The 27,786-nt window shown below is 35.9% G+C and overlaps 1 protein-coding gene across 2 annotated transcripts in view; it reads left to right on the top strand.

The window, feature by feature from the left end:
• FBN2 (fibrillin 2) overlaps nucleotides 1-27,786 on the top strand; it is a 283,862-nt gene that overhangs the window by 74,319 nt on the left and 181,757 nt on the right. For both annotated transcript variants that reach the window (XM_024246978.3, XM_054555893.2), the window contains 2 exons: nucleotides 3,805-4,002; nucleotides 21,709-21,834. In XM_024246978.3, the coding sequence (XP_024102746.2) occupies nucleotides 3,805-4,002; nucleotides 21,709-21,834 (324 nt within the window). The remainder of the gene's footprint in view (nucleotides 1-3,804; nucleotides 4,003-21,708; nucleotides 21,835-27,786) is intronic.

Genomic DNA, 27,786 nt, shown 5'->3' with positions numbered 1-27,786 from the left:
TCATCTCTAATTGTGTAAAAAGGACTTGTGAAATTACAGCAAAATTCCCAAGCAGATGTATTTATTTAATGTAAAATGTGAACATAGGTTATAATAAAAATTGTAGAAAACAGCAAATATTAACAAAGATATGGAAGAACTAGAACCCTCATACATTGCTGAGGAGAATATAAAATGGTGCAGCTATTCTGGAAAATAATTTGGCAGTTTCTTAGAAAGTTAAATGTATATTTGTCAAATAACAGTTTCTTAGAAAGTTAGATGTATATTTGTCAAATAAGTAGCTCCACTCTTAAATAACTACCAAGAGAAATAAAAACATATATCCACACAAAGACTTTCATGCAAATGTTCATTGCAGCATTATTTATAATATCCCAAAAGTAACAACAACCCAGATGGCCGCAGACTGGTTAACAGATGTGGTACAGCCATACAATGGAAATTTATTCAGCAATTAGAAGAAATGAAGTACTGATCTATGCTACTGTATGGTCCTGATGAACATTATGCTAGGTGAAAGAAGCAAGACAAAAAAAGACCACGCGTTATATGATTTCACTTACGTTAATTGTCCAGAGAAATCAAATTTATAGTCACAGAAACTAGATTAGTGGCTGACTGAGGCTGGGACAGGGAATGGGCACAAGTTCTTTTTGGGTGATGAAAATGTTCTAAAACTGGATTGTGGTGATGGTTGCATAATTCAATAAATTTACTGAAAACCATTGAATTTTACACTTAAAACAGGTGAATTATGGTACGTAAATTACACCCTTCTATAGTTATTTGAAAAAACAAAACAATTAGCAGCCAAAGTTTTTGATGAGCTTGCTAATTGCACTAATTTTTTAATGTGAATAAAAAGGGAAATTGCATAAGTGAATTAACATGCCATGTTGCACTTAGATATTAGAAAATCAAACTAGCAATATTTGTGTTTCACAGCCTAATTTTTAACAAAATTTTCTTGGCCACGTCATAATGTGTAACATAACTGTTTATAGGTCATTAGTTCCAACATACTAAGTGATAAGCAATTTTCCCCTTTTACACTTAGTTAACACACTGCAAGTATGCTTGTGACTATGAATGATTAGCATGGTATACATCAGTATTTTTCCCACAGTGCAACTTTTAGGAAGAGAATGCATGACCAATCACAATTAAGGTATTTTAAGGACTCTTTTGTCCATAATTAAACTGCAGGTAGAGTTTGGGACAGGATGTTTTAACCCTATCAGGAAATTTAAATTCTTTTACAATATCTAGTATTTGTTCTTATTTTACATGGTAGTGATTTTTGAATTAGTAGATAAGGTTGTAAGTTTAAATTTTAAAGTATTTAGTTACCAACCAGAAAGCGAATTGTCATCATATACAAACATAGATTCGGCATATTTTGTAAGGAGTAAAATGTAAGCAAAACAAATAAGAAATGGTCAACTCTATTCCTGCCAAGTGGAAAGTTGCCTTAATTAGTGACTTCAACAAGAAAGGTCATTTGCAGAGGACAAACAGCTGTCCTTGTCCAGATATTCCCCTTCTCCACAGAGACGGTACTAAGAGGACATAATTTTAAGGTGTAGTTAGAAGAAGGAATAAATCTACTGACAAGCTGGTTTATTTATGAATTTGGTTATGAGGGAGACTGTGCAGATTTCATTCTGGGAATCCTAAAAGTGCATAGAATGTGAACATGGGTATTCACACATCAGCCTAAAAACAATATGTGTTGTATATTTTTTTTTGCAAAAAAATAGACTTTTCCCCACGTATTCAGAACTTGATATAACTTATAATTAGGAATTTAATATTTATTTAAAATGACAAAATATTTATGTCTGAAGGACAATAGGATAGATTTTAAAAGTTTGCAACCTGACGATTTGCAGTATAGAAAGTGTGTTTATTTATAAGTTTGACATATCTTCACATATACTCCAAAGATATTTTTCAAAAATGAGACTTGCAGCCAGCACATCTGTTGTTCTTATGCAAGGGATTAAAATGAGCTATTTTTGTTGAAGTTCAGCTGCAGAGTAACAATGTTAAAATGGCTTGCCAAAAAATTACCTATTCTTGATTTTGTTTCTTTATATTGAACTTTTAAACTTCTTTGCTTCTATCAGAGACAACCTCATTCTTCTTTAAAGCAAATCGAAGTTTTATGTGGTTTTAAGGTTTTTGTTGTTGTATTGCAGCATGTATATGATATCTAAGGCTTCCTAGCTTAGCATTTTGAATGTTAAATTATATCCAAGTTTGATTTTCCTAGAAACAGTTTTTCATAAAAATTATACCAACATTATTGACTCTTCCTCCTTTAAATGTCAGGTAGTTTTGTTCTCATGAAACTATGAATTAAATCTGTGTAGCTTTCCCCTTGGAGTAGATTTATGTTAGACCTTATCAAGAAACCTGAGTGGTATTTTGTATTCCCAAGAATTAATAAACTGTATTGACATAATCCTTGTGTGTAAGGAAAAACACACAACTTTTTCCCCTATTTCTGTTGTATTTTATAGCAAATGAGAATAATTGAATTGGTGAATCCTCAGAAAACTGACCTTTCTCTGATTTCTTGTATCTCTCAAAACAGCAACAACAACAAAGCTGAAATTAAAAATTATTTAGTTCATGATTCAGTTCTGTTTTACTGATCATCCAAAAATTTCACTGAAAGTAAATCATAGAAGAAAGCAGGATAGAGTAGAAATACCCAGTACTAACTTTCAAACTGCCTGCAGTCTAAATCAGCCCCTCTGAAACTCCAAGGTGCCTATTAATGCCCTGTCTTGTTAAAAAATGCAGAACCCGGGTTAGTGGGTCAGGGTGGGGCTTGAGTCTGCATTTCTACCCAGCCCCAAAGTGATGCTGATGCTGCTGGTCCATAGAAACCTTGAGAGGCAGGGATCTAAATGGACTGTACTTAATATTCATAGAAGAATTTGCCTATGTATCACACATGCCATACATTTACTAAGGCTTTTGTTATCACCATAACAGAGCTGGACAATGTACAGTCACCTGCTAGAGAGGAGCGATCATATAATACTAACTTACCTGTAAGGAATTGATGACTATGTGCCTTATTAATGAGATCTTCCTAACTAGGCTACCCGTAGAACAAAACTGACTGACGCAGAAACAGAAATCAGATTGTTAGAACTGAATATTTATAGGCAGTTTAGATTGCCCAAATATATGTGTGATATGGAAGAAGCATATCTTTATTGATTCGTTTTAATTTTCTAAACCCTTGTTCACCTAGTCAGAAAAGAAAATCTCCGCTAAGTAACGAGGAGTCATTAATGCTGATGCCTTCAGGGCCCAGGAAGGGAACATCAGTGAATGTACCGAGCTGGGACTTAGTGGTGTCCTGGAGAAAACACACTTCATCCCACCAGTGCCGTGTGACATGGCAGGTCTAGCATGACCAGAACTTCCAATTTTTCAAGAGAAGCCAGAAATACAAATTTCATGTGGAATTTCCCAAGTTTACAATGTTGGCTACTAATTTAAATTCTGTAAAAGCATTATTCAGGCCAAGGAGGCACATCTGTATCCCAGACACAGCCCTGAGCCACCCATTTACAATGTCTAGTGTGGAATACATTGAAGTCTCTTAAGGTACTTCTCATGAATGGAAAATTATGAATTTTTAACATGAAACTCTCTAGCCTTCTGTCTTTGGACACTTTGGTCAGAAGAAATAGTCTCTGTTTTATGCATTTGGAGGCACTGGTATAAGATTAGAATATGATCATAAAACCTGTCTTTCTTTCTTCTCTCACATTCCAGATTACAGGACAGGCCCGTGTTTCACTCAGGTCAACAACCAGATGTGCCAAGGGCAGCTGACAGGCATTGTCTGCACGAAGACTCTGTGCTGTGCCACCATTGGACGGGCGTGGGGCCATCCCTGTGAGATGTGTCCAGCCCAGCCTCAGCCCTGCCGGCGGGGTTTCATCCCCAACATCCGCACTGGAGCTTGCCAAGGTGAGTCAGCTCTCTGCCTGTGCACACCATCGCAGACCTGCCACTTCTCTTTTTGCTGGAATTGGAGAATCTGGCACTGGATGGTAGCTTTTAACAGAATACTGATTTCCAAGAGTGGCCTCGTTAACAACCCTGACCAGAGAAGGTTTATCTTTTAGCCACCTAATAAATAATTGTTTCAACTTTTGACATTAATGGAGAAGAGAAAGAGATGAAGAATTGGGGGAAATGTAAAAGTACAGTGTAAAATATTTAATACGATCAGAGGATGAACCACTCTATTTTCATCTAGATGGCATGACTCCTCCCTGTACTATACACATGCAAATACCCAGGAAAAACCTATTTTTTCTCTCTTTATCTCATTCAAGTTGTGAGAACCTGAACCCAAGTAACAGGGAGAAGAAAGCCACCTAATATTGGCCCTCTATCATTATTAATAGTGTCTTCAAAAACAAAATGTGAACTCTGTCTATGATTGTAGTTATTACAGAGTTTATAACCTGGGTTGGTCATGATCTCTGGGTTTTGACACTCCCTAACTACATTCATGACATTGATTTTTATATTAGGGCCAGATCAGGGCCCTGAGGATGCTACCTTAGTAGACTACAATCCAAGTAGCCAAAAATTGTTACCTATTTACTGATTAATTATTTTAATTAATTTTCAGCTGCCACAGTTCTTACCTTTTTCTAGCAACTTCTCTGATATCATATGTCTTAAATCCATTTTTAGAGCTCGGAAATGGTCTCTCTAATGACTTCTCAAATGGCAGTTGCCTTCATATTGCATAGCAGTAAGATCACAGGAAAACAGAAATGATTTTTGTATTATTCACATAAATAATATTATTCATATTTGAGACTTGGAGAGTTAGGGTTATTTTCTATAATTAAAACATGCACAAAGTTAGATCCAAAGTCTTTCAAATTGATGTTAGTAAGCTGTGTCACAAGTGAAGATGTTATCTATTGGGCCTGTGTAAATCTTACATTGTAGAAAGCCTGGTCAGTGTCTTAAATCTCAAATGAGAATTATAGTTTGGGGAGCGCATACATAACTTTAGTTCATTGAATAATAAAATGTGAGTGTTCTGCATAATTTTGTAAATGTGTCTCTGACAGCAGCATCCACAGATTTTTGTTAGTGTTGTAGTTTTATAAAAGGTATATTTTTAAAATGGTCTATTTCTAAAATCATTTTGAATCCGAACTACAGAGATACCAAGGGGATGACTATATAACTAAAACATTTACGAACTTGATATTTAATCACATATGAAAGCTCACATATGTGAGCTGTGGACTTAGAATAGTTCTTTTTAGTGATGAACACAGCTCAGGCCTTAATGATGAAGATTGAATCAAATGCCATTTTTAATCTATTGTTTACTATGGATAGTAAAATTCTATATGTTTTGGTATGAATATTAGTCTGATTATATAGAGTTCCTGATAGTGCAACAGTTTCTTCTATAGGAAGATATTCTATATTATATTGTATCTGTCTTTACTGTGCTCCATATAGTCTTTACTACATCTTAGTGTATAGATTACCATGTAATTTATATAATGGATATAGATTATTATTAAAAATAAAATACTCTACTATATTGATTTACTAGTTTAATAATGACTGAATTTACTATAGTACTACTTTTTATTAGGTACCCTTTATTACCTTCTAACATACTAACAATTTGTTGTTTTTAATTCTCTTTTAGCTAGAATGTAAGCTCTATGACTGCAGAAATCTTTTTCACTTATTCACCGATGTCTCAGATATCTAGAACAGTGCCTAATATACAGTAGAAGCTCAGCAAATACCTTTTGAATTAATAAATGACATTAAGATTGAAATACTTCCAAAACCCACTATTTCAGAGAAAGAAACAGTTCAGGTTAAGAAAAACTTTTAACGTCAACCAAAACATTCCAAATTATTGACTTTCCTCATGTTCTGTATTTATACTTATGCTTTTTTACTTTCATACTTTGTCAGAGGCCTAGTTTTTTTTCCCAAACACAATTATAAAAAATGTGTCATCTGATCTCAAACTTTCTGAATGTCCTTTAGGGTTTAATAATGTCTGAAGGATTACTTATTTGATTTTGTTTATGCAGCAAAGATAAGTTTCAGGCTCCATTTGCCTAAAATTCTAAGGGATTAACACAGTAACAGGAACAAAATGAAATTTGCCGTGTGATTAAAATGTCTGGAAAAGCACGTTGAAAAGTTCTGCTTTATTTCAAAATCGTGGCATAGTCAGAAAGTTCTCAATTAAATGCTAATCCATAGTTCAGGCTATTTTAAGACATCTTACTGTGATTTCATTTTTTTCCTTTAAATTCCTAGACTGTTTCCTGAATACTTATGCCAAATTAATTTGGAAGAGATGGGGCATGAAAAAATAATACATTAAAACATGGTATATATATGACATTAAAAAAAAGTGATCTTTTTTATAGGATGATTGAGAAGTTTTATAGAGTTAAAAATAAATTTCAACTATGTGGATGATAACTGTAAATAGCTTAACACTAGCTCTAAATCATGGTTCTTTTGAAGTTTGGAAGATAATGATATCCTGTAGCTGATGCAATTAGTTGTGAACGAAACATGCCCTTGTAATAAACAGGGTAGCTGTGGAAAATGAGGGACAACAGGAAATTAAGATAATACTTAAAGAATTAAGCTGTGAGAAAATCAGTAACTTTATTTTATTTATTTATTTTGCTTTAGTTCTTATTTAAAAAAACGAATACATGCGCAGAATGTGCAGGTTTGTTACAGAAGTATATGTGTGCCATGGTGGTTTGCTGCACCTATTGACCCGTCCTCTAAGTTCTCTCCCCCCACCCCCCAACAGGCCCTGGTGTGTGTTATTCCCCTCTCTGTGTCCACGTGTTTTCAATGTTCAACTCCCACTTATGAGTGAGAACATGTGGTGTTTGGTTTTCTGTTCCTGTGTTAGTTTGCAGAGGATGATGGCTTCCAGCTTCATCCATGTCCCAGCAAAGGACATGATCTCATTCCCTTTTATGGTTGCATGGTATTCCATGGGGTATATGTACCACATTTTCTTTATCCAGTCTATCATTGATGGGCATTTGGGTTGGTTCCATGTCTTTGCTATTGTAAATACTGCTGCAATAAACATATGTGTGCATGTGTCTTTATAGTACAATGATTTATAATTCATTGGGTATACACCCACTAATGGGATTGCTGGGTCAAATGGTATTTCTGGTTCTAGACCCTTGAGGAATCACCATACTGTCTTCCACAATGGTTGAACTAATTTATATTTCCACCAACAGTGTAAAAGCATTCCTATTTCTCCACAGCCTCGCCAGCATCTCGTTTCCTGACTTTTTAATAATCACCATTCTGAATGGTGTGAGATGGTATCTCATTGTGGTTTTGATTTGCATTTATCTGATGATCAGTGATGATGAGCTTTTTTTATATGTTTATTGGGCACATAAATGCCTTCTTTTGAGAAGTGTCTGTTCATATCCTTTGCCCACTTTTTGCTGGGGTTGTCTTTTTCTTGTAAATATGTTTAAGCTCCTTATAAATTCTGGATATTAGACCTTTGTCAGATGGGTAGATTGCAAAAATTTTCTCCCATTCTGTAGGTTTCCTGTTCACTCTGATAATAGTTACTTTTGCTGTGCAGAAACTCTTTAGTTTAATTCCATCACATTTGTCAATTTTGGCTTTTGTTGCAATTGCTGTTGGCATTTTTGTCATGAAGTCTCTCCCCATGCCTATGTCCTGAATGGTATTCTCTAGGTTTTCTTCTAGGGTTATTATGGTTTTGGATTTTACATTTAAGTCTTTAATCCATCTTGATTTTTGTATAAGGTGTAAGGAAGGGGTCCAGTTTCAATTTTCTGCATATGGCTAGCCAGTTTTCCCAGCACCATTTACTAATTAGGAGATCCTTTCCCCATTGCTTGTTTTTGTCAGGTTTGTTGAAGATGAGATGATTCTAGATGTGTGGTGTTATTTTTGAGGTCTCTGTTCTTCTCCATTGGTCTGTATGTCTGTTTTGGTTCCAGTACCATGCTGTTTTGGTTACTGTGGCCTTGTAGTATAGTTTGAAGTCAGGTAGTGTGATGCATCCAGCTTTGTTCTTTTTGCTTAGGATTGTCTTGGCTATACAGGGCCTTCTTTAATTCCATATGAAATTTAAAATGGGTTTTTTCTAATTCTGTGAAGAATGTCAATGGCAGTTCAATGGGAATAGCATTGAATCTATAAATTACTTTGGATAGTATGGCCATTTTCATGATATTGATTCTTCCTATCCATGAGGACTGAATGTTTTTCCATTGTTTGTGTCCTCTCTTATTTCCTTGAGCCGTGTTTTGTAGTTCTCCTTTAAGAGGCCTTTCACATCCCTTGTAAGTTGTATTCCTAGGTATGTTATTCTCTTTGTAGCAATTGTGAATGGGAGTTCACTCATGATTTGACTCTCTGTTTGTCTATTATTGGTGTATAGGAATGCTTATGATTTTTGCACCCGATTTTGTATTCTGAGACTACTGAAATTGCTTATCAGCTTAAGGAGATTTTGGCTGAGACGATGCGGTTTTCTAAATATACAATCATGTCATCTGCAAACAGATACAATTTGACTTCCTCTCTTCCTATTTGAATCCCCTTTATTTCTTTCTCTTGCCTGATTGCCCTGGTCAGAACTTCCAATACTGTGTTGAATAGGAGTGGTGAGAGAGGGCATCCTTGTCTTGTGCCGGTTTTCAAAGGGAATGCTTCCAGCTTTTCCCCATTCACTATGATATTGGCTGTGGGTTTGCCATAAATAGCTCTTATTATTTTGAGATATGTTCCATCAATACCTGGTTTACTGAGAGTTTTTAACATGAAGGAATGTTGAATTTTATAGAAAGTCTTTTCTGCATCTATTGAGATAATCATGTGGTTTTTGTCTTTGGTTCTGTTTATGTGATAGATTATGTTTATTGATTTGTGTATGTTGAACAATCGAACCAGCCTTGCATCCCGGGGATGAAGCTGACTTGATGGTGGTGGATAAGTTTTTTGATGTGCTGCTGGATTCAGTTTGCCAGTATTTTATTGAAGATTTTCACAATTTGTTGTTGTTGTTGTTTTAGCAAGTTTTTGTTGTTGTTGTTGTTGTGTCTCTTCCAGGTTTTGATACCAGGATGATTCTGGCTTCATAAAATGAGTTAGGGAGGCGTCCCTTCTTTTCAATTGTTTGAAATAGTTTCAGAAGGAATGGAACCAGCTCCTCTTTGTATTTCTTGTAGAATTCAGCTGTGAATCCATCTGGTCCTGAGCTTTTTTTGGTTGGTAGGCTATTAATTACTGCCTCAATTTCAGAGCTTGTTAGTGGTCTATTCAGGGGTTCAACTTCTTCCTGGTTTAGTCTTGGTAGGGTATATGTGTCCAGGAATTTATCCATTTCTACTAGATTTCTAGTTTATTTATGTGGAGGTGTTTATAGTACTCTCTGATGGTAGTTTGTATTTCTGTGGGGTCAATGGTGATGTCCCCTTTATCATTTTTTATTGTGTCTATTTGATTCTTCTCTCTATTCTTCTTTATTAGTCTAGTTAGCAGTCTATCAATTTCATTAATTTTTTTCAAAACACCAGCTCTTGGATTCATTGATTTTTTTTGGAGAGTTTTTCTTGTCTCTAACTCTTTCAATTCTTCTCTGATCTTAGGTATTTCTTCTGCTAGCTTTTAGATTAGTTTGCTCTTGCCTCTCTAGCTCTTTTAATTGTGATGTTAGGGTGTCGATTTGAGATCTTTGTAGCTTTCTGATGTGGGCTTTTAGTGCTATAAATTTCCTTCTTAACACTGCTTTAGCTGTGTCCCAGAGATTCTGGTACGTTGTCTCTTTGTTCTCATTAGTTTCAAAGAACTTCTTGATTTCTGCCTTACTTTCAATATTTACCCAGGAGTCATTCAGGAGCAGGTTGTTCAGTTTCCACGAAATTGTGTGGTTTTGACTGAGTTTCTTAATCCTGAGTTCTAATTTGATTGCACTGTTGGTCTGAGAGACTGTTATGATTTCAGTTCTTTTGCATTTGCTGAGGAGTGTTTTACTTCCAGTTATGTGGTCAATTTTAGAATAAGTGGCACTGAGAAGAATGTATATTCTGTTGATTTGGGGCAGAGAGTTCTGTAGGCATGTAGTAGGTCCACTTGATCCAGAGCTGAGTTCAAGTACTGAATATTTTTGTTAATTTCCTGTCTCATTTATCTGTCTAATACTGACAGTGGGGTGTTAAAGTCTCCCACTATTATTGTGTGGAAGTCTAAGTCTCTTTATAGGCCTCTAATAACTTGTTTTATGAATCTGGGTGCTTTTATGAATTCAACGGAAAGTTAGCTCTTCTTGTTGAATTGTTCCCTTTACCATTATATAATGCCGTTTTTTGTCTTTTTTGATCTTTGCTGGTTTAAAATCTGTTTTGTCAGAGACTAGGATTGCAACCCCTGCATTGTTTTGCTTTCCATTTGCTTGGTAAATATTCCTCCATCCCTTTATTTTGAGCCTGTGTGTGTCTTTGCATGTAAGATGGATTTCCTCAGTACAGCACATGCACACCAATGGGTCTTGACAGCTTGTCCAGTTTGCCAATAAGTGTCTTTTAACTGGGGCATTTAGCCCATTTACATTTAAGGTTAGTATTGTCATGTGTGAATTTGATCCTGTTATCATAATGATATTGTTATTTTGCACACTAGTTCATGCAGTTTCTTCATAGTGTTATTGGTCTTTATATTTTGGGTTTTTTTTTTTTTTTTGCAGTGTCTGGTACTGGTTTTTCCTTTCCATATTTAGTGCTTCTTTCACGAGCTCTTGAGGAACAGGCCTGGTGGTAACGAAATTCCTCAGCATTTGCTTTTCTGGAAAATATTTTATTTCTCCTTTGCTTTGAAGCTTAGCTTGGCTGGATGTGAAATTCTGTGTTGAAAATTCTTTTCTTGAAGAATGTTGAATATTGGCCCCCAATCTTTTCTGGCTTGTAGAGTTTCTGCTGAGAGGTCCACTGTTAGTCTGATGTACTTCCCTTTGAAGGTGACCTGACCTTTCTCTCTGGCTGCCCTTAACAGTTTTTCCTTCATTTCAACCTTGAAGAATCTGATGATTATGTGTCTTGAGGTTGATCTTCTCATGGAGTATCTTAATGGTGTTCTGTGTATTTCCTGAATTTGCATGTTGGCCTGTCTTGCTAGGTTGGGGAAGTTCTTCTGGATAATATCCAGAAATATGTTTTCCAGCTTGCTTCCATTCTCCCTGTCTCTTCCTGGTACTCCAGTCAGTCGTAGGTTCGGTCATTTTATGAAGTACCATGTTTCCTGGAAGCTTTGTTCATTCCTTTTCATTCTTTTTTCTCTATTCTTGTCTGCATATCTTATTTCAGTAAGGTGGTCTTAAGACTCTGATATCCTTTCTTCCACTTGGTCGATTCGGCTGTTGATGCTTGTGTATGCTTCATGAAGTTCTCATGCTGTGTTTTTCAGCTCCCTTAGGTCGTTTATGTTCCCCTCTAAACTGGTTATTCTAGTTAGCAATTCCTCTCACCTTTTATCAAAGTTCCTAGCTTCTTTGCATTGGCTTTGAACATGCTCCTTTAGCTCATCATAGTTTTTTATTACCCATTTTGTGAAGCCTACTTCTGTCAATTCGTCCATCTGATCCTTCATTTAGCTCTGCACCCTTGACGGAGAGATGTTGCAGTCATTTGGAGAAGAGGCACTCTGGCCTTTTGTGTTTTTAGCATTTTTTCATTGATTCTTTCTCACCTTCATGTGTTTGTCTAGTTTCCATCTTTGCAGCTGCTGACCCTTGGATGGGGTTTTTATGGGGGCCTTTTTATTGCTGTTGATGCTGTTGTTGTCACTTTCTGCTTGTTTGTCTTTCTTTTAGTAGTCAGGACCCTCTTCTGTAGGGCTGCTGCAGTTTGCTGGGGGTTCACTTCAGGTCTTATTCATCTGATTCGCCCCCATGACTAGAGATGTCACTCAAGGAGGCTGGAGAGCCGCAAAGATGGGTGCCTGCTCCTTCTGGGACCTCTCACCTCTAGGGGCACCAACCTGATGCCAGTAGGATCTCTCCTCTATAAGGAGTCTGACAATCCCTTTTGGAGGGTCTCACCCAGTTGGGTGCCACTGGGAGCAGGATCCGTTGAATGAAGCAGTTTGTCCTTTGGTGGAGAGAGTGTGTTTCGCTGGGGGGGGAACCCCACTCTCCTGGGCTGCCCAGATTCCTCAGAACTACCAGGAGGAGAGGCTAAGTCTGCTGATCCCCAGAGACTGCAGCCACCCCTCCCCCTAGGGGCTCAGGCCCAGGGAGATCCAAATTCTGTCTCTTAGCCTCTGGCTGGAGTTATTGGAGATCCTGTAGGAAGGCCCCACCCACTGAGGAAGGATGGGTCAGGGTTAGACCTGAAGAGGCACTCTGGCCTCAGACTGCCACAGCCAGTGTGTTGGGCTGTGAGGACAAGTCTTGGGACCAAGCCATCCAACCTCCCTGGCTCCAGCAGGGGAAAAGCACAGCCGGGAGCTATAGAAATGGGTGCAGCCCTTCCCTGTGCCCAGAGAGCTTAGTGTGTTCAGCAGTTGCTTTTTTTTTTTTTTTTAATTGCTGCCCCTCCCCCGAGGAACTCAAAAGGCTTAGAGAGCAGACAGCAGCACCTGGTGCTGGTCGCCACAACCCCTGGGGATCTCTGTAGGCTTAAGCAGATTCCTGCTCAGAGGCTGTAATAATCTGTGCGTTCCAGGGTTGAGATGGTAGGCCCCTGTGGCGTGGGTTTGAGAGTGGGGTCCTCCGATTCGTGGGTTGCACAGTTCTCTGGAAAAAAACAGTTTCCTAGGCTGGGTAGCACACTCACTCATGGCCTCCCTTAGCTGCGGGGAGGGGGTTCCCCATCCCCGTGTGGCTCTCAGGTGGGCTGCGGCACCACACTGCTCATCCTTCTCTCTGTGGATCACGCCAGCCTTCTAGTCAACTTTGATGAAAGAACCTGGATACGTTGGTTGCCAGTGAAGGATTCACACTCTTTTGTTTTTTTTGATGGGAGCCTCTGAGCGGCGCTGCTTCTAGTTGGCCATCTTGGCCCCACATTTTATTTTAAACTGTTGCCATGCTAACATTCTGGACTTAAGCAGTGTCAGAAAGGTGTGCCCTCCTAGGGTGCTATGAAATCAGTCATATCAATTCTTGATGGCTTTAATATTGAGAGCCATTTGAGTTTTAGCCGTTGTGCTTAATCCACATTTAATCTACTTTCTTCCATTTTATTCTACGTTAAAGGACCAAAGTTAACTCATATAGGACTTAAAATTTAAGCTATCATAAAACAAGTGAATTAAAAATGTTAAAAGTGTCATTAAGCCCTTTTCCAATATTTATGAACTTTAAATATATCACAAATTGCCACGTGCATATGATGTATAATTTTCTTACAAAGTTTCTTCTTTTTTTGTTTTTATCTCATGAACCTACTCTAATTAGGAGTGACATTTTGTTCAAGATTAGTACTTGGCTTTGGATCTTTTAGGTTTTCAAATGAACAGGATGCTCCTAAAATTTTTTAAAATATATTAAAATTAAACTGGCATAATTATTAATTTGTACCATGTGATATTTAGGGATTAGGCTTTTAAACTACTTCAAATGCTTCAAAACTGAAGATATAGCAGAAGAAAATTGTTTGTTAAATTTCATCTCGTGCTTCATCATTGATGATAGTAACATTGATGCCAAGCCTCTGCTCCTTTCCAGGTAATACGAAATGCACATAGGAATTCACATATTTGACACAGGCCCTAGCTAGGACACAGGATAAGGTCATGAATAAAGAAATAGCAATACAGACCCTAAATTGGTTTCTGCAAAACAAATGCTGATCTGTGTTCTTTTCATATGGCGTTAGTGCACCAGAAACATAATTTCTTTAGTCTTACTGCATGTGAGAAGAGTAGAGGAGTTTAATCTCAGCTGAAATCAGGCAGATGTTGCTAGCTCCTCAATTGTTGAATGAACAAAAGATGCCCTGAGTAGAAAGTTATTTCCAAGCCTTCTACATAGCCAAGTAAAAAGTAAACTTGGCTATTATCCGATTTATTTGATTAGAATAAATTATTAAAGATAGTTACAGCCAAAACAAATTCATCCTGGCTGCCTACATTAACCAAGTTAACGAGATCATTATAAAGTCTAACTTTAATTCATGCTGTGTTAACACAAGCTATTCCTATACAATTAAAAAACTTTACTTAAAGCAAACTCAATTATAGAAACTCCTATTTCAAGATAGCAGAATATTCCTCCTCTTCTAATCCCACAGAAAACTAACATGAAAATGAATAATAGAGAACAACACATCATTCTAAAATAAAATCCTGGAACAAAACCAGTGATGAGTGCATGCAGCTGTTGGGAAGTCACTGGGACAGGGAGAGTTTTCTAAGCATTTACTCTCAGTGTCATAATCCTGAAAGGTGTTTGAACCTACTAAGAGCAGAGAGGTAGAATTGTGGATGTTCTGTTGGAGAGGAGGAGATGTTCCCATAAGAGACAGATCTACTTCAGAACCTCACAGTAACAGAGGGTAATGGAAGGAGAAACTGTGGGGGCAAGCCATTTCTGAGTATTCTCCACCCAGTCTTCCATCCCAGAGACACTTCTTGAGTGAGGTGCAGGAGGGTGGAAGGACAAAGAGGAAGTATGGACACTAGCAAGTAATCTGTAAATATAAGAGTCACACCACCGACAGTTGAAAATTGATGCTCAAGGGAAAAAAAGGTTGGGGGAGGAGTTTGGTGACAAAGTGTTTCAGGACTAGGCCTTGTAGAAGTTTCAAACCAACGCATTTCCTTTGAGCCTTCCCCACTCTGCATTTCAGCAGGAAATGGCTGCATTGAGAGATGAATAATAAAGAGAAAGGCCTGCATATAAAAACTGAAAAAAAAAAAATCCAACAGCAAAAAAAGAAAACATAAGTAAAAGGCAGGTATGAACATGCTTCAAAGAATTACTACCCAAATAAATGCAAAGTTTGTGTACTTCTCTCTTATCTCAAGGAAATTAAAAACAACATATTTAATGGAAATTTAAAACAATGATGCTTTGTGGAGCATCAGTTATAGGAAGGCCAGAGTGGACGCCAAGAAGCCAGTTATAAAGTTTCTGCAGTAGTCCAGGTGCTATATGATGGAGGCTGAGACCGGGTAGTAGCAGAGGAAAGATTTGAGATATTCTTGGAAAGTAAGCAGTTGTTGCTGATGAAGTGATGTGACATAAGTGAGAGGAACATGCCAAGTTTCTCTCTTAGGCTTCTGACTTTAACAGCTGGAACATGATGGTGACATTTGTTAAGATAAGATCGAGATAGAACCATGCTCTGTTCTTGTTATTACAATTTCAGGATCCTGCAGATATCAAGTTACCAATATATACTTGTTTTGATGATCATTTTAACATTTGAATTTTGTGTATCATACATGAGTGGATATTCAGTCTGAATCAAATCATATTAAATGATTGCCAGGACACCCCATATGTCTCAGATTCCAAATAGAAATAGATCTATTATTTAGTTGCTGTCCTTAGACATTTGTTTTCATAGAAATAAAATATTATGTGTGAATATCTACAGAGTATAGAAATAAGAATTTCTGTTTACTAATGGAAATAATAAGCACTGGGGACTCCAAAAGTAGGGAGGCTGAGGGGAGGGATGAGGACTGAAAAATTACCTATTGATACCTACTGAGTTTTCACTATTTGGATAATGGGTTAACTAGAAGCCCAGACCTTACCATTATGCAATATATCCACGTAACAAACCTGCACCTGTATCCCCAAAACTATAAAAATTAAAAAGAAAAAGCAAATTCAATGTAAAAAAATTAAAATTAGAAATGGATCTAATTTGGTAACAAGAAAAGTTAAAAAACACACTATGAAATATAGTAGTAATTTCTATGTCCTCTGGTTCCTGCACATATAAATTAAATGAACCATTTTTATATGCCTATAATACTGCACATATTTTCCATATTTGGACATGAACTAAAAATAATATATCATCTAATAATTTATGTAATAAAATTAATTTTTTAGAACACGTTTACATGGAGAATTTGGAGAATAAATGAGGTTATAAACTAGAATTATTGTTGCTTTGTTACATTATTTTTAACGTTAATAGACATGGACTGATGTTATTGCATAAGGTATAAGTTTCAAAATATATAATTGTGTTGTATAAAATTGTTACGTGTGATTTGGAATAATTCAAAATTTAAAGAAATACTAAGTTTTTGCCTGAATCGAAGGAATAAACAAAGATACATCTGTACAGTCTGGTCATTGGAGAATTAATCAATCATTAGTAGTTGCTTGTGATAGGACTTTGCAGATGTAGAAATTCTTGCATAGTTTGAAGGCTTGAGGCTTGCTTTTTTATATTTATAAAGAGCCCATCTTGGTCAAAATTGGTTATTTCTTGGTTATTTCTATATGATTTCTTTTAAATTTTCTTTTTTATTTTAGCTGCTAACTTGATCTAACTAAAAGAAATTAATTCTACATAACTGCAGAGTCTAGGAGACTTCAAAAATAAGGATTTCGTTCTCCTTCTAAAAAAAATACTTTTTAGGCAGTTACAAAATAAATCCTATGATGTTGGATTGTTTTTCTTTTCGCAAAATCACTGAATCTACTATAGTCTGTATGCAGCGTACAATTTTATGAATAATATTAAGGTTTTGTAGACTTATTCTCATTTTTCAGCTTTTACCATATTTTTTCTCTGATTTATCTGCCAGGAAAACAAGTTTCTAGAGCTCTTTTGTACCACACTGTAATGAGAGTGGGAGTGTAGTACATTTAAAAATGAGGTTTAAGGCTGTGCGCAGTGGCTCACGCCTGTAATCTCAGCACTTTGGTTGGCCGAGGCAGGTGGATCACCTGAAGTCAGGAGTTCGAGACCAGCCTGACCAACATGGTGAAACCCTGTCTCTACTCAAAGTACAAAATTAGCCGGGCGAGGTGTCTCATGCCTGTAATCCCAGCTACTCAGGAGGCCTGAGGCAGGAGAATCGCTTGAACCCAGGAGGTGGAGGTTGCAGTGAGCCGAGATTGCGCCATTGCACCCCAGCCTGGGCAACAGGAGCAAATATAATAATAATATCTCAAAAAATAATAATAACAATAATAATAATAATGAGGTTTAAAATGTGCTGAATTAGAATGTTCAGTATGTAGACTTCTTGCCATATATTGTATTCATAGTTGATTTTTGTTTACATCATGTATCCTTTAATAAGACACTGAAATCTAATTCAGTACAAAAATACTTTGGACTGTTGTAATTAGTTCAATAGATATAGCTAATAGGAGGAAGAAATAATTTGTAGGCTTGAATTCACTAATTTACACACTGAGATATACAGAACTTTTGAGCTTACCAAAAAATAATAGGGCAAATTGATATGTACTGACACAGAGATGTGTTCACAAAATATTTTATAATGAAGAAAAACAAGATGCAGAAAAACACATATACTATGGTTTCATTCTTGTTAAATAAACAGACCACCATTCTGAATATGTGTGTGAATAAAAGTCTAAAAAGACAGAAGCAAATTTATATCGATGGTCATTTCTTTAACTTTCTATTTTCTGTATCTTTTACATTTGTTGCAATGAGATACGTTATTTTGTAATTAAGTATATAGCATTAATAAATCTATTATGTAAGCTTGTAAGTTTGAATAGATTGTAACAAATTTGTGTAAATTTACATATTTATTTTTATATACAGTGTTTATTATAAAAATCAACTGATTTTTTTACTTGTATTTCCAAAAGCCAGGTTTTATAGTAATTGATTATCTCTATTTTTTTGTATTTTATCGTCATTATTTTATTGATTCCATTTACTTTGGGTTTAATTTGCTCTTCTTTTTAAAATGTCTTAATATGGAAACTCAGATCACTGATTTAAGAAGTTTCTCTTTTTGTACTATCAGCATTTAATGGTACATTTATGTCAAAGCACCAGTTTAGCTGCATCCTACAAATTTTGATATGGTGTATCTTCATTTTAAGTTAATTCAAAATATGTTCTATTTTTCCATGTGATTTTTTCTTTGACCTGTTCATTATTTCAAAGCATATTGTTTAAATTTCAGATATTTGAGGTTGTTCCAGATTTTTTCCTTTATTACTTTCTAGTTTAACTCTGTTGTGTTTGGAGAACATATTTTGGATTATTTTAACTTTCTTTTACATTTAATGAACCTTTTACGTGGCCTCACAATATAGTCTTTCTTGGTAAATATTCTGTGGGCACTTGATAAGAAAGTGTGCTCTGCTTAAGTGAGGTGGAGTATTCTATAAATGTCAACTAGGACAAGTTGGTTGAAAATATGGTTCAAGTCTAATATATCCCTGATGGTTTTCAGTCTACTTATTCTTTTAGTTAAGAGAAGAATGTGGAAATTTCCACATACTTCCAGGTTATCTATTTCTGTTTTCAGTTTTATCTGCTGAAATTACCCTTGCTCCAGGTGTTTAATGCTTTATAATAATGCACACACAGTTAGCATTATCATGTCTTCTTCATGAATTTACCCCTTTGTCATTATGCAATGTCCATTTTTATCCACACACAGTATTACTTGTTGTGATGAGTACTACTTATAGTATTAACATAGCCATTCCAGATTTTTTTTTTTATTGAGTTCTTAATATATCTTTTTCATCCCTTTACTTTTTAAGATGTCAAAGGAGTTTTCTTGTAGGCAGCCTAAAATTGGGTCTTGCTTTTTAAAAATCTGACAATCAGACTTTTTAATGGAATTTTTCCTACCACTGACATCTCATATGATTATCAGTTTTATTGTGTTTAAATCTCGTTATTGTGTTTACTATCTCATGTCTGTCTCACCTATTCTTTGTTACTCTTTCTCTTTGCCTGACTCTTAGATTAATAGTGTATATTCTTGTATTGCAGTTTATCTCCACAATTGGATTATTAACTATATCTCTGCTTATTTTTTAGTGTTTATACATATTTAACTTACTACATTCTATTTTCAAGTAGTATAATGCCACTTCAGTTATAATGTAATAACTTTACAATGGTACCATTTACCTCTTCAATTTTTCATGTTATTGTTGTTATGCTTTTGACTTCTGTGTGTTATAACATCCAAAATACATTATTTTTGTTGTTGCTTGGAAAAATCAATTCTGTTAAGGTTAATTAAAAAATAAGAAAATATGTTTTTTCTCTATTAACATATTACCATGCCTACTGCTTTTCATTTTTTGTGTGTAGGTTAGAATTTTAATCTCACTTTTATTTTACCTGAAGAACTTCCTTTTACATTTAAAGTCCAAAAACTCTTTATTAATGCTTCATGAATTTTATTATGTCAATACTAAGGATTTCTGTGCCTATGTGGATGAAATTAATAGGCAATTTAAAGGATAGGATGATAATTTCAATGTCTAAAACTGAAATTTTAAATTTAGAGTAAGAGGACAACAATTCCAACAATTCCAATATAAGAGTGTTCAAGGAATATAAATAGACAACTTTCACATGAGGAAATAAAAAAGCTAATAAGTGTAGGAGCTAGTAATTAGAGAAATGAAAACTAAAGTAATAATTAATATTCCTTTACAATATTAGGATATTTATAATATTACAAATATTACAATATTTACAATATTACAATATTCCTTTACAATACAAGAAAATTAGGATATTGGAGGCCGGGCATGGTGGCTCATGGCTCATGCCTGTAATCCCAGCACTTTGGGAGGCCAAGGCAGGCAGATCATCTGAGGTCAGGAGATCAAGACCAGCCTGACCAACATGGAGAAACCCCGTCTCTACTAAAAATACAAAATTATCCGGGCATGGTGGTGCATGCCTGTAATCCCAGCTACTCAGGAAGGCTGAGGCAGGAGAATTGCTTGAACTTGGGAGGTGGAGGTTTCAGTGAGTCGAGATCTCGCCACTGCACTCCAGCCTGGACAACAAGAGCAAAACTTGGTCTAAAAAAAAGAAAATTAGGATATTGGATAGTAATATCATGTATTGGCAGGAAAGAAGAAATACAGGAGTCTTCATGAACAGTAGAGGTGTGTAGACTGCTAGTGGTATGAAGACTCCTGCAGGCATTCTGAAGGACCACTGAACACTATTTATTCATTATACCCTATGATCTAGTAATTCTGCTCTGGGTCTACAGCAAAGTGATAAAGAGTCTGAGTCCTCAATGTCCATAGTCATTCAACTCCACAAAGAAACGTAGTGGAGACATTCACTGTACCATTCACTGAGGTTTTGAGAAGCTAAAGATAAACCAAGTGCCCATGATCAGGAGAGGAAACACATTAAGTGTTCTGCAGCCAACTGAAGCAACAGATTGTCCACATAACAGTATGGATGTATCGGGGGAACCCGCCCCCAATAATTCAACGTTATTCACATAGGTTCTTTTCTATTTCCCTAAGTGTTGGCCAGTCTGAGAAATAAAGGGAAAGAGTACAAAAGAGAGAAATTTTAAAGCTGGGTATCCGGGGGAGACATCACATTTTGGCAGGTGCTGTGATGCCCCACAAGCCACAAAACCAGCAAGTTTTTATTAGTGATTTTCAAAGGGGAGAGAGTGTACGAATAGGGTGTGGGTCACAGAGAGCATGTGCTTCACAAGGTAATAGAATATCACAAGGCAAATGGAGGCAGGGCGAGATCACAGGACCGGGGTGAAATTAAAATTGCTAATGAAGTTTTGGGCACGCATTGTCATTGATAACATCTTATCAGGAGACAGGGTTTGAGAGCAGACAACCGGTCTGACCAAAATTTATTAGGCGGGAATTTCCTCATCCTAATAAGCCTGGGAGCGCTACGGAAGACCGGGGCTTATTTCATCCCTTATCTACAACCGTAAAAGACAGACATTCCCAGAGCGGCCATTTCAGAGACCTCCCCCTAGGAAGGCATTCTCTTTCTCATGACTGTTCCTTGCTGAGGAAAAGAATTCAGCGATATTTCTCCTATTTGCTTTTGAAAGAAGAGAAATATGGCTCTGTTCCGCCCAGCTCTCAGGCAGCCAGACCTAATGGTTATCTCCCTTATTCCCTGAACATTGCTGTTATCCTGTTCTTTTTTCAAGGTGCCCAGATTTCATATTGTTTAAACAATTTGTGCCATTAACGCAATCATCACAGGGTTCTGAGGCGACCTACATCCTCAGCTTACGAAGATGACAGGATTAAGAGATTAAAGTAAAGACAGACATAGGAAATCACAAGAATATTGATTGGGGAAGTGATAAATGTCCATGAAATCTTCACAATTTATGTTCTTCTGCCATGGATTCAGCTGGTCCCTCCGTTCAGGGTCCCTGACTTCCCGCAACAGGATAGATCTTAAAAACAAAATTCTAAAAGGAAAATTAAGAAACAAACTAAGATATATAACATGATACCATTTACATAAATTAAAACATATGCATACAAAGGTGTTTGACTTCTCTAACCCCATTCTCTTGAAAAACTGAGTTTCTTAGAAGAAAGTTTATATAAAGTTTTTATAGTAAAAAAAAAGGATAGATATTCTGAAAACCAGTGTCATCTATGTTCAAAATGTTTTCTTCTTGCAGATGTTGATGAATGCCAGGCTATCCCAGGGATATGCCAAGGAGGAAACTGTATCAATACAGTGGGCTCTTTTGAATGCAGATGCCCTGCTGGTCACAAGCAGAGTGAAACGACTCAGAAATGTGAAGGTGAGTCTCTCTACTTTGGGAAGCATGCCTAATTGTGACTTTAATGCAAGAAAAACAGGACTTCATTTGAAGTTTTGAAGACTATTGGTCACAATTAAACTCTTTATCTACTATGAAAGCATAGGTTTAACCCTAGAGTAGTTTTGTGTTTGTGTATTGTAGCCTTAGTGGGTTTGATTTGAAAAGAGTCAATGAGCATTTGCATCTAGTTTGTTATCTCAGTTGTGTTGCAGTGAGAATGGGAGTAATCTAGCCATTTATGTTTCTCCTTAATAAAGTAGGTTTCCATTTCACTTACAAAGTTATATCAAAAACGAAAATTGAGATAGAGATAAGAAGTCCAAGTGAAATACAGTATCATGTGTAAATGATGTGTTAGTAGTTGGCACCATGTCATATATTATAAAATAAAATATTCTAATTGGTATACTGAATGTTGTTTGGCCACCAAATTTTTTAAAATGGATTATTGATTCAGGAAGGGTTTGGAAATTACCACCACAAATAATAAAGAATAGCTTGCTCAAATAAAGATATCAAAAAACCTAATACTTTTCTGCAATATTAAATATGGATTATAATATTGAAATGTAAATTCCATTAGCAGTTCTTAAATAGAATAAATTTACTTGTTATATATATCTGTGATCAAAACCTGTATCATTTTTATAAAATTTAAGAAGTTTCTAAGTGCATGTAGCTTCAATTATCATGGATATTTAGAATAGTTTTGATGATTCTAGTAGTTTTGATACAATGTTTATCTTTTCAGTTATGTTACTTAAATAAATTTATTTCATCTAAGGCAGTTTTCTAAAGGCAATAGAGTATAACTATTCTCATTTTTTGTGACATAAGCATTATCGTCAACTCAAATTAAGTCTTTTGCTCTTTCTCTTTCCAAAAGTAGTTTGAGTTATTTTTTGTTGATTGGTTGTAAACAGCTGCATTCCTCTTTGTAAAAAAGAAAATGGGAAGAGACAAAATCTAAAGTTTAATTATAGAAGATAAACAGCAATATGAACTATATTATTTCGCAAGAGGTAGAATGTGGGTACATATGCCATTGTTTCAACGCCAGAAACCATAATCTTATAAATCCTTGGGACATGTATTATCCTGTTTTTTTTTCATTTGCCCTGGTTCATGTATACTTAGCTCCAAATTAATTGTTATAGTTATATACATTTTATATAATTACAAATTAATTTCATGCTCCCTCTAAAAAGAAAGTTTAAAAAAACATAGTTGATTATTTTAAGGACCAAATAAATTCTCTGTGAAATTGTTTACAAGAATGACCAAGTATCTTATACTACTTAAATACACTGTTGATAGTCAAAGTCAGCCTGTAGTGGAAAGGTGAAAGTAACACTTGGAAGACGTGAACGAATATCTGAATTACCTGAAGAAGCACCAACATTAGACCAAAAACTCAGGGATCTGCAGAAATTCTAGGTTGTGCCTCTTTTTCCTGGCCACTTTTTGTATTTTTTCTCCTGACTTTTTGTAACTTGATTGTGTTGCTTAAACTTTTCTCGCTCTCTTTCACTTTTTACTTCTGGACTAATATCTAAACTAGATGTACTTGGGAACAAAGTTTGATTATAGATGAGAAGGCACAGCCACTGACTGATTATAGTAGTTGTGACATTTCTAATGCACATCAAACAATGTATTTCTTCTTAGTTAAAAACAGAACGAGGCTTTTCTACGTTACATTTCATCAAAGCAACATACAGAGCCAAGCCAGACATGGGAGAAAGACAGTACAAGTCTTTATTCACCACTTGCCTATGTTCTTTAGGAAAGAGGGACATTGATAGCATGTAGGCACCACCCAAAGCCCTGAATCCAGTCGTGCCTTTCTTTACTTCCTGCCCAGGCAGCCAAATCTATTTAACCATTGCCCAGAAATAATTATGTGATTTAGTATTTGGGATCGGTGGGGAATAGCAGAATTGGAAGAAGTAGTGATTAGAATTTGAAATGTAAAGATTTTATGAAGGCCTTACTTGTGTATAAGTCATATTTATTTAAATATGTCTTAAAAGCAGATATTTTCAATTTTCTTTGGGTAATATTGTTTCTTTATATAAAAGAACAAGTGATATTTGCTTATATAAAACTATTTAATATAATCGGTAGTATAATATATCTGGAAAAACTATAAACAGTTGTTACACTTAGTGACAGGTTTTGAATTGTAGTCAGTTTTATGGATAATGTAGTGTCTGTAAAAATCTTGCCATAAATGTGATGTTTGCTCTAAATAAAAATATAACTATAGCAATTACTTTTGATCAACTATCAAAGGTAAAATATTTTAATTTATTATGTGAATTACAGTGCGAATATAAAACGTAGTACTATTGGCAGATTTAAGATGATGTTCTTCCTGTTTTTACAGTAGCACATTTCATATTTCTGTTCACACAGCAATGAAATTCTCTTAAAAAACCTTTTTTGGTCTTTAAGTTACTAGATCTATTCAGAAATAAGAAAAGTAAGTTCAGTGTTTTGGGTCTGAGTGATTAGGAAAATGGTGGTATCCTTAACAAGAAACTGCAATTAGCTTATTAATTGTTAAACATTATGTTATTGATATTTTCTGTGTGTATTTGTTTGTTAACTATCTCACTCCAACCCTTGAATAAGATCCTTCAGGACAGAGCCTCTGTCTTTAGTGCTGTATCCCGGAGCCTAGAACAGTTTAGTAGGCTCCAAACAAATATATGTTGATTAATTGGGAGTAGGATATATAATAAGTTAGTTTATTTGACTTGGGCTGAAGGTCCAAATGGAAGGTAAAATGTGGGCCCAGAGTTAAAACTGAATTTGGAAAGAAGCTACTGGTCTTCCCCAAAGGAATTTTTGCTTCATCTTAACATTTTTCATTTTGTTAATAATTTGATTTTCCTTTGGTTGCCATTGAGAGACCAAGAGCACGTAAACATTAAATGCAGTTTCAAATGTTTAGATCTTCTGTGTCATGGTTCCTCTTTGGTCACCTGCAGGTAATGCTTCTGAGGTCAGGGACCTTTGCTTTTTAGCTAAAAGAAAGAAATGTCTTCTGCTCATTCACTGTGATGTCTCCTTAACAGAAATCTTATTCTGAAAGGCTTGTTCTGCCAAAAAATTAAGTTTGAGCATATATAGTTTTTATTAAAAATGTTTTAATGCTGGGGGCAGCATTCATCTCCTAACTTAATGTTTGAAACATGTCTGCACTATCTATCATGGAGGCTTATGTTGTTTGATTCTCCTGCGACTCTTTTTTTTCCCTCATATTCAGATATAGACGACTAGGTAAGCTGTAAATCTGAACCCAAAGCAGAAAGAAATTATTATCCCCCTTTGCTCAATTACGGTCCCGAATCTCAAAAAAACCTCTCATGATGCTCACTGCAGCCATATTTATTTCTGCTATGCCAGTTTGGTTCCCAAATCTAATTTCCTAATTCTGTAATACAGCGGATAAAATGATTCTTTGGTGTAATAAACCATTTCTTCACATGCAAACAGAAGGTTGTTTCAGTTAACTTCCTCTGTTCAAACATCCATTAATTTAAATATCCATTTAATTTAAATGAAGAAGGAGAACACATCAATATAATATGAAATGGTACATTAGAAGACAGCTCAGCGTTTTTCTTTTTTACAATAAAATATTTTCATTTGAATTTCAGTCCATGTGGGTAAAGCACAAGCAGGAGCCAGATGTCCTTGCGTGATCCTCCCTTCCAGACTATACCTTCGTTAACATTCCTTGAGCTAGTTATTCTTTCCTGGCTTACATGGGAGGCAGAAAAAGAGCATCATTGTATTGGAAAGTTTCCCTTCAATGGCTCTTTATGTGGCAGATAGTTGTTTGCAATTTAGTTTGAAGAGTTTTCAGCTTTGTTCCATTAACACAGCATTTTGTTGTTTGAGACTTACAAATATATTTATTTAGGCTCATGAAACTCATAAAAGTTGTTGGCACAGTCTCCTCTGCTGCTGTTCCAACTCTGCTTAGATAAACCATGGAAAATAAACTTTCTGTACTAAACTGAAAAGTACTCACTCTTATTCATATTACATAAAGTATATTAATTTTAAAATAAATAAAAAATAAATCCATTAACATTCTCAAGGGGAAAACTACACATTAAAATGGAGAGTGAAGCAAGGGGATTGCTAACATTGGAAACAGATAAGACTTTTTGGGTCATAAATTTAAAAACCGTGAAAATCATCTTAGGTTAATTTATATATAACACTGTAGTTAAAACATACATATTCCCTCTCTCTTGAATAAGAAAGTCAGGGGTGCTACACTCAAACCTGCTTTCTGCCCCCATCACAAATAATTTATTCCTCACTTACCATATTGTATCTGAACTATTTTTCTTGCCTGACTCTGCCAGCAGGATATATGTACCAAAATAAAATTAATAAAAGCTATATTAATTGAACATTTGCTATAGTCTAGACAATATTTAAACTACTTTACATGGGTTATCTTATTAAATCATCACCACAGAGCTGTGAGGTTAGTTACTATTATTAACTCACCTTAGAGATGAAAAAACTGAGGCACAAAGAGGCCAAGTAACTTTCTTAGGATTATATGGATGAGAAACAGAAGATCCAGAATGCCAGTGTGCTAGATTGACTCCAAAGCTTTTGCTCCTAGCCAGTGCTATTGAGCAAACAAAGGTGTTGGATGACCAGGTGGCACACATCCCAGCCTGGGACTGCACTGACGGGGAAACTCATGGAGACAGCAGTAGCAGTAAGAGTGTGATTCTCCCTTTGCCCGTTGCATTTTGTGGTAGTACCCTGGCCAGAATCTACCAAGGCTGGAAGTAGATCCAGTTTAATGATCTTGGCACTGGCTGTAGAGATTATAAGCTGCATGATTGGAAAAAGCATCGTCTGTCTGCCCTGATAAAATGAAGGCAAAAAAATACAGAGTCTTGACCTTCATTTCTGTTTCTTCACTTAAGCCTTCATGGTTGGGAGAACTTTTTATTTGTATCGTCAGGGATTGCAGATGTATGACCTGGCAGTTCACTGGCTCCAACCCAAATCTGCTGCTTCAGGCCCCCTCCCCGGATTGACCAATTTAAGCACTGTACTCATAATAGCTGGTTTCCATGGAGCCTTTTAAGAAGTTAGCCCATGAGGGCTAATTCTTGAAAAAGTAAACGTTTCTCTCCGCAGTGTTCTCTGCCGCCTCTCTGGCTGATGTGTTAGATATTCAGTTAAGGGATTTTTGTTATATTTTCTGTTAATTAAATTAAAATGTATTCTGTGCCTAAATAATCCATTCACTATGACTTTAGAATTGTAATTGCAGGTCTTGGAAAACAAAAGTAGGGGTAAGAAAGTGGAACTGAACTAATTTTATCTTTGTTCACAGAAGGTAGTTGATATGGCTTGAGTCTACGTCCCCACCCAAATCTCATGTCAAATTGTAATCCCCAGTGCCGGAAGAGGGGCTTTGTGGGAGGTGATTAGATCATGGGGGCAGATTTCTTCCTTGCTGTTCTCATGATAGTGAGTGAGTTCTCATGAGATCTGGTTGTTTAAAAGTGTGTAGCTCTTCCCCCTTCTCTTTCTCTTTCTCCTGCTCTGGCCAGGTGCCTGCTTCCTGTTCACCTTCCACCATGATTGTATGTTTCCTGAGGCTTCCCTAGCCATGCTTCCTGTACTGCCTGCAGAACCATGAGCCAATAAAATAAAACTTCTTTTCTTTATATATTACCCAGTCTCAGGTAGCTCTTTATAACAATGTGAAAATGGATTAAACAGGAGTCAGTAGCAGTAGTCTAAAGAAATAGTTTTAAAATAGCCAAGAGTGTACTTTACTATTCCTATGGAAAGATAAGACAGCAAAATATTTGAAAGACTGGAGAACAAGACATTTTAGATACTAAAACATGTTATAAAGCTAAAATATTTAAA

This window comes from Pongo abelii, chromosome 4, assembly GCF_028885655.2.
Source record: "Pongo abelii isolate AG06213 chromosome 4, NHGRI_mPonAbe1-v2.0_pri, whole genome shotgun sequence".
Lineage (NCBI taxonomy): Eukaryota > Metazoa > Chordata > Mammalia > Primates > Hominidae > Pongo > Pongo abelii.
The sequence above is the reverse complement of the archived record's forward strand: the minus strand, read 5'-3'. Positions and strand labels throughout refer to the sequence as shown.